Below are 13,421 nucleotides of genomic sequence, written 5' to 3'. Positions count from 1 at the left end.
TCAAGTATAATTGTTTGAGCTTGAAGTCTGAACGACTGAACCAAAAGTAGCATTTAATCATCGACTCATCCAGAACATGTGCCAAACCAGGATAGGGTTTTAGGGAAAAATTGTATGATACAATACCCGTATTTCATATACATATTTATAAATGTGACAACAAATTAATTTGTTGTCAAAGCAGTAATGTTGAGTCATATTTTATGTAATCTAAGTCAATATTGTAATTTTAATTTAAATAATTATAATTTTTGTTCAAATATATGTAAAATGAGTGTATGATAAACATCACGTACGGTATTATAGTTTGTCTCAAGATTTTAGTTGTGTCATATATAAATGAGGAATTTTACCTACGTCTTTTTTAATAATGTAAATGGTTTAAACTTAATTTTCTTTGATTTTTCCGTTGCATATGATACTATGTTAGAGTAGTACTGTTCTACATTTTGGTGAATAAGGAATAGATAAATCGAATAATTTTGGAGATTATACATCTGGAATATTTTTCACTTTAGTTTTGTCCTTTTCTTTCCACTTGATCAAACTACATATCCTTATCTGTTGAAGGGGCACCCGGTTTGTGAAAAACAGTGTGCGAATTATGGCTCTGTTGATGTATATTTCTGAACGGACCCAAATTCAGTCCCAACTCCCACAAACCCTAGAAATTAATTCTATCATATATGCAATAGGACAAAGGCCGGTGACGATAATATAGTTAAAATTGTTCCTATATATACCTTACAAAATGCTCGGAGAACCCATCCATCTAAAAGATTCTAAACTACTCAACTATAGCTAGCTTACATAAACATAAAACTCGATCGCCTCGTCTAGCTTTGTGGTACATCTCGCTAGTGTGAGAACTGAGAAGGAAAATGGGGATTCGATCGACTGCAAGAGATGGTTGTTCATGCTAAGCACATTATGCAGCTGCGCCGGCATGCAGCGACGTCGTCTAAGAACCAAATAAGGTGCAGCAGTACTACTAGTAATAATGTTGATGATGTGCCGCCGAAAGGTCATTTCGCAATTTATGTAGGGGTAGAAGAAGAGAAGAAGGAGCGGTTTGTGGTTCCTATGTCATACTTGAAGCAACCGATGTTCCAAGACTTGCTGCTCAAGGCTGCCGAGGAGTTTGGTTTTGATCAAATGGGTGGCATTACACTTCCGTGTGGAGTAGAAGACTTTACTCGTCTTACTTCTCGTCTAAATTAATCAGTTTCTTGTATCTATATGTAGCTCCTTCTTCTTTAATTTGTTTTTCTTGTGATTTTTGTTCTTCTTTTTTTGGTGATGAGGTAATTTCCCATAACTAGTCGACATTGTTGTGTGAACTGAGGTTTTCAACGCAGATTTCATGTATATATAGAATTCTCCGAGAAAAAAAAAATTAAATAAGAGGAAGACTACTGCATGTGTGGCATGTGTAGATTCTATATTTTCAATTTACATGTATGTACAGGATGTGAGGATTAAAACTTGAGATCGTTGAGACATGATACAAGGATAAACACTCTTAATTAGCGACTATATAAAGACTAAGTACCCAAATTATAGACCTAGTAGTATACAAAGGTAGACTTCACAGGTTCTTTCGGACCAAAGCAATGTGCAAATGAAAAGCGTAATTTGGAATACTAACTAACAGTAATTATAACAGGACCTTTAGTTTACATAAGGTTTCAATTGCGCGCTTTTAGACAGGTTACACCATAAAATTAAGAATCCATCCAAATGAGAGTGGTTAAACCCTATATAGACTAAGGACTAATGCTGATCAAGGCAACTCTATAACACTAAACAATTAATTTGACGCTAAAGTTCTACATCAGACCAGCCATATATGTTAGAGCAACTTCAATCTTATAGTCAGATATAGTCAGATCTAGCTAGTCAACTTAATGGACAAACATAAATTTTAGGTGATAACTTAATTCGATCCGAAGTGATAAGATAATATAGTTTTATTATCTTGACTAATTGTTATATAATCATAGCTATAAGCTATATATATTGCAAAGGAGAAGGTGGGAAGGCTGCTATATATGTATGTTTAATTAATTCATTAGAGGGCCTTTCATGTTTTGATAAATATGATGGGTTGTCGTTCTTTGATACAAATCAAACTTACAAAAAACTATTCAAATCTAATAAATTGAAAACATGGAGATATATCGATCTTTTTGCTATATATCGATCTTTCACATGTACATGTGTGTGTTATGAAGATTTTAAACGACAGAAATGTGTTGGCAAATGTGAACACTAACAACAGAGTTCTTCAACTTTTGTGAATTAATTCCCATTTCAATGACAGTACTAAGAATTATGTGTTGTTTGTATTGGTTCTTAACTATAGTTTATTGTCGTTGTAAACAAGTTTCAATTACAATTATCTGTCGTTTTAACTCATAACAAAAGACATTTATTTGCGGTTAAACTTGCCTTTAAGATACAATTTTATGTTGTCTGAATATATAATTTTTTCTTCTATTCTATTATTTTTTAGTTGCTCCAACATATTGTTCTTTGAGTTTGTTGTTGCCTTGTATTTCAGATGACACATAAGTCTGCTATTGCCATTCATTGATGTTCTCATTCATTATGGAAATTCCAATGTCATTACAACCATCAAATAATACATCTACAATAGTCATTAATTGTTCCATCAGAACTTACTACTGAAGCTGACTAGCAAAATAATTTGCAATGTACTTTAGAGCTTGGACATTTGTTTTTTCTTCTCCTCTTGTGGCTTGGCTGTAGAATATCTTAAATGCTCTCAGCTCCTTCAAGATGCCAATCACTTGCCTTCAGAGTTTGCATAGAATTTTTCACTATGGGAAAATCACCTGCAACAAGGAGAGCAGGGAGCAGGGAGTCTCGGTCAAACCATAACTGTGCTATAGCACTTACTGAAGACTCTAAGAACATAGTAATTTTTATTGCAACACAGTAATACAGTAAAGAAAATAGTGAATGAAGACTTGATTTCAAGACTTTTGGTAAAACTGGAACTTCAGCTCCATGCTAAGAAATCTACCAAAACTAATAGCCATCTATGACCATGAATGCATTAAGAGATAATAAGCTCTTCCTGCATAGGAACATTTCCACTCTAAAGCATATCGAGTAAATATATTTATCCTTAAACTCTTTCTTATTTAATGAGTTAACAGCCTATAATGACATAATAAGGGGGGCATCTTCATCATCCTACCATCACCAACAACTTGGATAAGCAAATTAGCAGTAAACAAGGAGATGTGAAAGATATAGTATTCTTACCTTAATAGCAAGATTATTTGCCTTCACTTCTTTTCCTTTGCAGGATCTAAGCTTTGATTTATGAGGATCATCTGGTCTCCTAATTATGATGTAAAACTAAATAATTAATATGGATATAATTTTAAAATCCACACAGTAGATGAATGACTTAAAAGAAATAGAGAATGCTTGTACAAAGTGGATGAGAGAATGAATTACAGGACATATGCATGAATCAGGTAAAACTATCCAGAATCACCAAGCGAGAAGTGAAAATTGATATGTGACAAAAATTCAAGGGATTTACTTTGCGCAAATGTCAAAATCATCACCTACCATGATAAAAGAACAAATGCCTATATAGGAAATTAAATAGATAACAATCCAGAAACCACATAATGATGGCCACTAGTCAAGCTGATACAAGATACCCTGATGACCCTACAATTAATGATAAAATACATGTAGAATTTTAGGCAAATTTGTTGAAACATGAAAGAATCTGGAACTTTGCATAGAAGATCAATGATTACAAGCATATAGACAATACTCATCATAGTGACAAGAGTGCAATTTGAAGTGAATGCTTTGAACAATTCTCAGAATCTTACAGCAATCCAATTGGATACTTACTTGATTCTGAAAATAAACGAGAAAAGCTTGAATGGTTTCCCTATAGGAAAATTTATGGCTCCATTGGTCTCTGAACAGGAAAACCACCAAATCGCAAAACCCCCAAATCGATAAACCAAGAGCTCCCCATTGGAAACCTCATTTGTAGTTGAAAACGAATTTGAAATTGAAAATGAATTTGAGCATAATACCACTTCATAAGTAGGGTGAGTGAGAGCGGTTCTAGCAGATCGATGGTCGAGTTTTCTGGTTGACTGAAACTAGGGTTTTCTTGATCGAAATGCACCGCCGCGGTAAATCCGAGATTCGGGTTCCGGTAGAGAGATGCGAAAGATCTGTCGCATGGGCTTGTCGTCGCAGGAGATCTCGAGTTTTCGGCGAAGTGTTTTCGAAGGCGGAGCTTTCAGTAGAGTGGAGTTGAGAGAGTTGAGAATTTTAGACTTGTTCATTCCAAGTGTCGGGCTTAAAGAGAGATGGCTTCTAAAGGGAAAAGAAAAGACAAACATTAAAAAATTGACTCCATTATATTCAAAGTTTCAAACAACACAATTCTCTTCAATCTGTTGTATGAATGTTACCAATCTTTTGACTCAATTAGGGTTTGACTATTTTAGGAGGGAAATGGTCAAAAGAGCATGGAAGGAGAATTTTAAAATTTCAACCATTTATATTCAGACAACAGAATTTTCTTATCACTGTTATCTGAATAAGACTACTTTTTAGGCTTTAGATGAATGCAAACTATAGGTATATTTCTATCTTGAGCTAACAACGTTAATATGTTGTCTGAATGTCACATTTTTACTCAAAATAAAAAAAGTGTGTTTTTGTCTAAAAAAAAGAGACAACAGAAAATTAGACTTCTGTCTTCTGATTAACTTTTTGGCATAGTGTTTTAATACAAAAGGCCTCGGCATTAGTGTGTGTCGTACCATTCCTTATAACCCAAGGATGACTCTTCACTTTTCTGATGTGGGATCCCAAATGGCTCTAATTTAAGCCACACTTTTCCAACAATCTCCACCTTGACATGATTCGAGCCATCTTCAATTGTCTCATGATCTGAATTCCAATAGCTCCACCTTGACCACAAGCATCCAATTCCAAATCTTGTGCAACTTGACCGTATGAGACACTAAATCTCAAGCGTAACCTGGGCTCTGATACCACTTGTTGTGCGGAAGCGGTAAATGAGTCTCACACACACGGATCCAATTTCAAATCTTGTGATCCCAATCCAAACGGAAGCTCCTCCAAATTACAACTCGACCATATGAGACACCACGTCCCAATCGTAACCTGAAGAGGCGGTGGGTGGCTAATTTATTGCTGGTGCATGTCATGTGTCTATATATGTGTTAATGGCTAGTTTTAGTTGAGAGAGAGAGAGAGAGAGAGAGAGAGAGAGAGAGAGAGAGAGGAGATGATAGGGTTTGAGTGGCTGTTGGTCTTCACCTGTTGGAGATGAGTGGATAAGGCATGTGAGGTAAGGAAAAAAAAGAGAGAGAGAGGAGATGATAGGGTTTGGATGGCTGTTGGTCTTCACCTGTTGGAGAGGAGATGATAGGGTTTGGATGGCTGTTGGTCTTCACCTGTTGGAGAGGAGTGGATAAAGCATGTGAGGTAAGGAAAAAAAAATCTTTAAAAAATAAAATAAAATGCGAGTAAGAAAAAAGATCAAAGCAAGGGCTGGGATTGTGCCACGAGAATTGGTCGGGAAAGCATAATTAAGCAAGACCCTTTGCTTTAATTAATCAATCAACACGTGCAGCTAGCACATTCGACTATTTACCTTTTTTAGTTTTTCTTTTGTCTTTTTCTACTTTGCTTTAATTAATCAATCAACACGTGCAGCTAGCACATTCGACTGTTTACCAACACATTCGACTTTTTTAGTTTTTCTTTTGTCTTTTTCTATTTTTGGTACCAACACGTGCATCTAGCACTTATATATATTCTTTCAAACTTCTTCTACTCACGCAAAGCCATTCATATAAGAAAATGTCTCTCCAAATTTTAGCATCTCAAGCTCAAAGGCCAGATACCGTTACTGATGTTAAGCGACCTTCAGCTAATTTTACCCCAAGCATTTGGGGTGATCATTTTCTCTCTTATGCTACCACGGTAGGATATATATGTAGAAGCGCATATTTTTCTTTAAGTTAGCAATTTCCAATAATATATACTTATATTGATTTTAATTCTAAAGTTTCAGTTGGGCATAATTTTATTGTTTGCAACATTGCAATACCATGTAAGCTATAAATATATATATACAGAGCCGTTCAGAAGGGAACTCAGCACAGACACAAAAGTGTAGATGTCCCTCCTCCGGTCTCGATCAGGCGGCGCTGCGGTTACCGGTGCCGAACCAAGCCTCGATGTCGAGCCTCTACATGTCGTTGTAGTCGTTGATGAATAATTCGAAGTCGACCTCGATGGGCTTCCATTGATTCAAGCGAGCTCGCCGTGCATCCCTTCGATTCTGATCAGCTAAGCCTTCGTCTTGATGGTGACGCCGTCCGGGATGTCCAGAGGGTTCGTCCGACAACCACAGTGCCTGAAACCGTTGCCTAATCGAGGCTGGAGGAGGGACGTCTGCACTTTTGTGTTTGTGCGGACATCCGATTTTGATCTGACCTGAATACCAGTGCCGGCCTTGAGCCTAGGCGAAGCAGGCCCAGGCCTAGGGCCTCCATTTTAAGGGGCCTCAAAACTAAATTTAGGTTGGCCTGCAACAACAACAAAAAAAAAAAGATATGAAGAGTTGTGTCGCTGTTACACACAAAGCAGCGACAACTCCTCTCCCTTTCTCAAATCTCAATTTAGCCTTTGTTGAAGTCGAGACCTTTATAGTTGAAACTTGAATTTAAATATTCAATCTGCAACTTCAGGCATCAAAATCAAAAGGAAATTAAGAGAAAGGAGAAGGAGAAGGGCAGAAGGCGACTAGGAAACTAGGAGAAGGCCAGTTAAAAAAGTTGAATTTAAGGACTGAAGAGTTGAATTTATATTTTCTTCAAGAAAGGCAAAAAGATAAGAACTTTGCGTTGAAGAAATTTTAGCTTTTTCCTTCTCTATTTGTGTTTCTGATGCACTGACATCCATTCAATACATGTACTATTTAGTTTTTTGCTATATGCCCGAGGCTTTCTATATATGATTGTAATAAATTCATTGTCAATTTAATGAAAAAGATATCGTTGGAAAACTTGATTATGTAAATTTGATTAGTACCTTTGCATTTAAAAATGCAAGACGAGTCATATTTCAGTGATACTTTAAAATTGGGATATTGATTTTTTCTTCTTTTGTTTTGAACATTTGGTACTATTCTATGAAATTTTAATTTTTTTTTCTAGGGCCTAGAAATTATCGCCTTGAGCCTCTAAACTCACAGGGCCGGCCCTACTGAATACACACACACACACACACACACATATATATATGTGTGCGCGCACGCGTTTGTTTTTACGTACAACACCTTATGCGTAGCTAAAAACTCCAATAAGGCTAAAGCAAATGCATGGCCATGCATGTTAATTTAGAGCATCTGAAAATCATATAATTTTTCTTTTCTTCAATTTGCTTGTGTAGGAAGTTGACATTAAACTTGAGCAACATGTCCGAGAACTGAAAGAACACTACTAGCAAAACAACAATTACCCACAGATTAAAATCTGTGGGTAATAAGACTTTCTCACACTGATTTCAGTGTGTGATAGCTTTTACCCACGGTACACGCACAGATTGAGTTACCGTGTGGTTTGGAGGGGGGTAATACTCATCTCACACGGATTATTTTGTCCGTGTGAAATACTTACGTGGGCCCCACTATAATTCCACAAATATAAATTACCGGAATTAGCTGCAATCCGTGTGAACAACTCTATTTCACACGGATTTCTGTGCCAAATACGTACCTATCTCACACGGATTTATGTGTCAAATACATACCTATCTCACACGGATTATTTTGTCCGTGTGAATATTAGAAGTGGGCCCCACTATCTTTCCGTAAATATAGATCACCGTAATAGAATGCATCCGTGTGAACAACTCTATTTCACACGGATTTCTGTACCAAATACGTACCAATCTCACACAGATTTCTGTGTCAAATACATACCTATCTCACACGAATTATTTTGTCCGTGTGAATATTAGAAGTGGGCCCCACTATCTTTCCGTAAATATAGATCACCGTAATGGAATGTATCCGTGTGAACAACTCTATTTCACACGGATTTCTGTACCATATACGTACCAATCTCACACGGATTTCTGTGTCAAATACATACCTATCTCACACGGATTTCTGTGTCAAATCCTTTTACCCTAACTCTCACTGATTTCTGTGTGTAAAAGTAACAGCATGTAAAAAAAAAAAATTCTGCTAATTAATTTGCAACCTAAACATAATAATACTTTTATTTTTATTCAAAAAAAAAAATACTTTTATTTTTCTACAATTTAAATATATTACAAATATTTACAATAAAATGAACAAATCCACAACTCAATCGAAAATATTCAAACTTTACATTCATAGCAAGATATTTTTTTACATTTCATACCAATGCTAATTAGAATAAAAATTAGTACATGATCATCAACAATGCAAGTACTACTAATTTCATTGTCTGCCCAAGCTGCAACATTCCAAGTGAAATGTGAAAAGTTTGGATGAGAGCTTGACATAACCGAACTTTGTCTGAGAATTGTTCTTTTCACACGGATATCCATGTGAATAGGTTTTAGTTTTTACACAGACATCAGTTACTGTTGTTTATTCACACGGATTTCTGTGTGTAGTCTCCTTTTTCACACGGAATTTTGTAGCTCATTGTTCTTTTCACACGGATTTCTGTGTTAACATTTCACACAGATATCCGTGTGTATTACTCATTTCACACAGATGTCTGTACCAAAAACCGGTCAACCCTTTAAACGCTTCTACTTCCCTAAGGGGAGCCGACCCTTGAGGAGATAAAATTTCAGAAATTTTTACATTAGTTGATATAGCTTCTACCCATGAGAGCATAAGAGTTTACAGATCAAAAAAATAAGTTACGAGTGTGCGGTTATGAGCATATTAGTTTTATGTAGTATTTAAAGTTTAGGGTTGACCTACTAGATCGAAACCCAAACGACGACGAAAATAGCTGAAATTTTGAACACAACCATTTATTCGTATCATGATAACATCCTACGGTCGATTTTGATAAAGTCTATTTCCTACGCATTGTTGCTTATGGAAGGTATACTTTTCATTATAACTAATAAACTAGTTATACCACATTAGTAGACATATAAGAATTTTGTGCAATCCAAAAAATAAAAATAAAAAATTGATAAATTTGACATTACTCATCTATTTATAGCGTATTAATAGGTACGGTGTAAAAAAATTAACCAAATCCGCCGTTCTTTCAATATCAAATAAGTGGTGAACTTTATATACACGTATACTTTTTCACACAGAATTCTGTAGCTAATTGTTATTTTCACACGGATATCCGTGTGAATAGGTTTTAGTTTTTACACAGACATCAGTTACTGTTGTTTATTCACACGGATTTCTGTGTGTAGTCTCCTTTTTCACACGGAATTTTGTAGCTCATTGTTCTTTTCACACGGATATCTGTGTCAACATTTTCACACAGAAATCCGTGTGTATTACTCATTGCACACAGAAATCTGTATCAAATACTTATTATAACGGAAATCTGTCCCTCCGTAATTCACATAACAAACAAAATTAATGATCCCGAAATAAACTAATTTCAGATTTTCACACAGAAATCAGTGTGAATTAATCTGCACACAGATATCCGTGTAAAAATATTTTATCATTTACACAGACATCTGTTACTATTGTTTATTCACACGGATTTCCGTCGATATTGTTATTGTATAAATCACTGTAGGGCTCAATTATGTTCTTTTCGCACAGATATCTGTATCAAATGCTTATTGTAACGGAAATCCGTCCCTCCATAATTCACATAAAAAAAATTAATTATTTCGAAATAAACTAATTTATAATACGTACAGAAATCAGTGTGAATTGATTTTCACACAGATATCCGTGTGAAAATGTTTTAGTTTTTACACAGATATCTGTGACTGTTGTTTATGCACACGGATTTCCGTTGATATTGTTATTGTATAAATTATTGTGGGCCCGATTATGCTCATTTCACACGGATTTCTGTTAGTATTTCTATTTCACACGGATTTCTGAGACTTTTAACTACAGTAAATCCGTGTGTATTGTTATTTTGCTAGTAGTGGAAGAGGTGAAAAGAATGCTAATAGACTCCTTCAAAAATCCTTCACAACAATTAGACTTGATTGATGACATTCAACGCCTAGGCGTGTCCTATCATTTTGAAAATGAGATTGATAAAATTTTGAAACAAATTCGCCACAACTACTCTTATGGTAGTGAAGATGACCTTTACACTACTGCTCTCCGTTTTCGATTGCTGAGACAACAAGGTTACAATGTTTCATGCGGTAAGTTGTTCATTTGTGTATGTATTCTAATAGCTCGCTTTATAGTGCTAAACCAAGGAAAAATAGTAGATGTTACTTGATACGTATAATATTAGCATCGACATGATTTCGTAAACTCTTAGTTGAATTTCTATGCCCATGCCTGCCAATATACGGATAACAGCCTGACATGAAATTTGTCGATCTCTTTATCTTTGTCTGTATATAGATAATATGATATATAGAGGCTCGTATAATGGATTCCTTGGTAATGCAGATATGTTCAACAAGTACATGGAAGCAAATGATCAAAAGTTTAAGGCATCTCTCTTGAGTGATGTATCAGGACTATTAAGCTTGTATGAAGCCGCCCATCTTAGGATACGGGGAGAAGACATACTTGAAGAGGCTCTAGCTTTCACCACCACTCATCTTGAGTCGATCAGACACAGTTTAAGCCCTCCACTTTCGAAACAAGTAGCTCATTCCTTAATTCAGCCACTTCGGAAGGGCATCACAAGGGTGGAAGCTAGATATTACTTGTCAATCTATCATGAACGCGATTCACATAACGAGACTCTCCTGACTTTTGCAAAGTTGGATTTCAACCTACTGCAGCAAGTCCATCAAAAGGAACTATGTGAAATTACAAGGTTAATTAACTATCAAACTACTTACATATTTACTAAATCTAAGAAATGCTATTTGGTTCTACCAATTAAATTGTTCTGTAATTTAATTGTAGGTGGTGGAAGGACTTGGACGTGAGAAACACCTTGCCGTTTATAAGAGATAGGGTTACCGAAGCTTACTTCGGCTGGGTTTTGTCAGTGTACTTCGAACCTCAATATTCCTTTGCTAGGAGGACATCATGCAAAGTCACCGCCATGACATCTATTATAGATGACATTTATGATGCCTATGGCACACTTGAAGAACTGGAGCTCTTTACTAAAGCTATTCAAAGGTTAATTTATTATTTAAATTTACTAAAGCTATTCAAAGGTTAATTTATTATTTAAATTAACTATCACTGGCCCTTGTCTAAACTTGATCACCCAACAATTGAAAGCCGATTAAAAGATACACATGGATTTACCTCAATACGCATGCCCACGCGCGCGCGCATACAAATCATTAAAGATAAATGTAGAGTGTTGGACTGAAATGGTTAAGTGATTTTAGTTTTTCCTGAAACTTTTGCAGGTCATATATTATTTGAGTGACCTAGAATTAAGAGGGGTAGTCAAGATCATCAAAAACAATTTAAATGATGTATATATATACACACACACACACACACACACACAGAGGGCCCTTCTAGTGAGGGATCCCTTTTTTTGGTCTTTTATAGGGATAGGCATTAGACCAACTTTTCGATCATATTTTCACATATTAACTGTTCAGTTTTTAGGTCCTAATGTATAGATCACTACAAATTTTCAGCCAATTTGATGATCGTTAAGGCATCCAAAACTGCAATTTACCATTATAAACACGAATGGTTCCGGTTCGATAGATTAGGTCCGTTTGTGTAAATTGCAATTTTGGATGCCTTAATGATCACCAATTTGGCTGAAAATTTGTAGAAGTGATCTATACATTAGGACCTAAAAACTGAATAGTTAAGATGTGAAAATATGATCTAAAAGTTAGTCTAATGCCTATCCCTATAAAAGACCAAAAAAAGGAATCCCTTAGTGGAAGCTCTATATATATATATATATATATATATATATATATATATAATTATATACATGCAGGGTTGATAATAAGTATCGGCATAAATACTACAAATCAACCGTTTTTTGGTTTAAGAGCATTTTTGGGTATGTTAAAATATGCAGGACTAACTTTTCAATTGTCTACTAATCGATTAGGTGGGACATCTGTGCCATAGATCTATTACCTGCAGATTATATGAAAGTCTGTTATAAGGCACTGTTAGAAGTCTACACTGAAATTGAACAAGAGCTTGCAAAGGAAAGAAAGTTGTATCGAATCCACTACGCCAGAGAAGCTGTAAGCCCCATTAGCCTAGTATTTTTTGAGTTGTAAGTCTATATACATAGTTTATGTATGTAAAATATGACTTTCGTTAGCGACGAACAAATGTTAATCGGTTGTCTCTTATATGTAGATGAAAAAGCAAGCTGAAAATTACTTCCTTGAAGCTAAATGGTTGCACCAGAAACACATACCAACAATGGATGAATACATGGCCGTAGCTTTAATGACCACAGGCTACCCTCTGCTAATAACAACATCTTTTGTTGGAATGGGAGATATTGCTACACAAGACTCCATCGATTGGTTGGCCACTTATCCCAAGGCTGTAAAAGCGGCTGCGGTAGTTGGCCGACTCATGGATGACATAGCGGACCATAAGGTACATACCAATTGCTATATAACAAGTCTCCACTAATTTCATCATCGATCACTTCAAGACTTTATCCTGCATATAGTGGTTGTTAATTGATATATTGTACTTAATTAGCACGGTTCTGTATATGAGCCAGTTTCTATCTTGAGCTAACAACGTTAATATATTGTCTGAATGTCACCTTTTTACTCAAAATAAAAAAAAATTTGTGTTTCAGTTGATATTCAGACAACAGAGTTAGATTTTTCTGTTGTCTAAAAAAAAGAGACAATAGAAAATTAGACTTCTGTCGTCTGATTAACTTTTTGGCATAGTGTTTTAAAACAAAAGGCCTCGGCATTAGTGTGTGTCGTACCATTCCTCCTTATAACCCAAGGATGACTCTTCACCTTTCTGATGTGGGATTCCAAATGGCTCTAATTTAAGCCACACTTTTCCAACAATCTCAACCTTGACATGATTCGAGCCATCTTCAATTGTCTCATGATCTGAATTCCAATAGCTCCACCTTGACCACAAGCATCCAATTCCAAATCTTGTGATCCCAATCTAAACGGGAGCTCCCTCAAATTGCAACTTGACCGTATGAGACACTAAATCCCAAGCGTAACCTGGGCTCTGATACCACTTG

At 35.7% G+C, this 13,421-nt stretch overlaps 2 protein-coding genes and 1 long non-coding RNA gene across 6 annotated transcripts; 2 read left to right on the top strand and 1 right to left on the bottom strand.

Annotated features, from left to right (window-relative positions):
* Positions 1–906: 906 nt before the first annotated feature.
* LOC112169638 (auxin-induced protein X15) lies at positions 907–1,221 on the top strand. Its single transcript, XM_024306706.1, has one exon. The coding sequence runs from the start codon at positions 907–909 to the stop codon at positions 1,219–1,221; it is 315 nt and encodes a 104-aa protein (XP_024162474.1).
* A 1,343-nt stretch (positions 1,222–2,564) lies between these two features.
* LOC112170355 lies at positions 2,565–5,226 on the bottom strand. Its single transcript, XR_002925068.2, has 4 exons — positions 4,839–5,226; positions 3,907–4,386; positions 3,295–3,373; positions 2,565–2,858 (listed from the first exon to the last, which is right to left on the bottom strand). It is a non-coding gene; the product is annotated as an uncharacterized LOC112170355 (long non-coding RNA).
* A 144-nt stretch (positions 5,227–5,370) lies between these two features.
* On the top strand, positions 5,371–12,986 carry LOC112169636 ((-)-germacrene D synthase). 4 transcript variants are annotated; one of them, XM_040507557.1, is made up of 7 exons: positions 5,371–6,030; positions 7,504–7,544; positions 10,202–10,428; positions 10,685–11,060; positions 11,153–11,374; positions 12,288–12,429; positions 12,548–12,986. In XM_040507557.1, the coding sequence occupies exons 1-7, from the start codon at positions 5,908–5,910 to the stop codon at positions 12,830–12,832; spliced, it is 1,416 nt and encodes a 471-aa protein (XP_040363491.1). In that variant the 5' UTR covers positions 5,371–5,907; the 3' UTR covers positions 12,833–12,986. The 4 variants fall into 4 exon arrangements, 1 of the variants encoding a protein (XP_040363491.1); XR_005801002.1 differs by lacking the exons at positions 7,504–7,544; positions 10,202–10,428; positions 10,685–11,060; ... (1 more) ...; positions 12,288–12,429; positions 12,548–12,986 and adding an exon at positions 6,186–7,112; XR_005801001.1 differs by lacking the exons at positions 7,504–7,544; positions 10,202–10,428; positions 10,685–11,060; ... (1 more) ...; positions 12,288–12,429; positions 12,548–12,986 and adding an exon at positions 6,116–7,112.
* The last annotated feature ends 435 nt before the right edge of the window (positions 12,987–13,421 follow it).

The sequence above is a fragment of the Rosa chinensis genome, chromosome 6, assembly GCF_002994745.2.
Source record: "Rosa chinensis cultivar Old Blush chromosome 6, RchiOBHm-V2, whole genome shotgun sequence".
NCBI classification, from domain to species: Eukaryota; Viridiplantae; Streptophyta; class Magnoliopsida; order Rosales; family Rosaceae; genus Rosa; species Rosa chinensis.
This window is presented reverse-complemented; position numbering and strand designations above follow the sequence as displayed.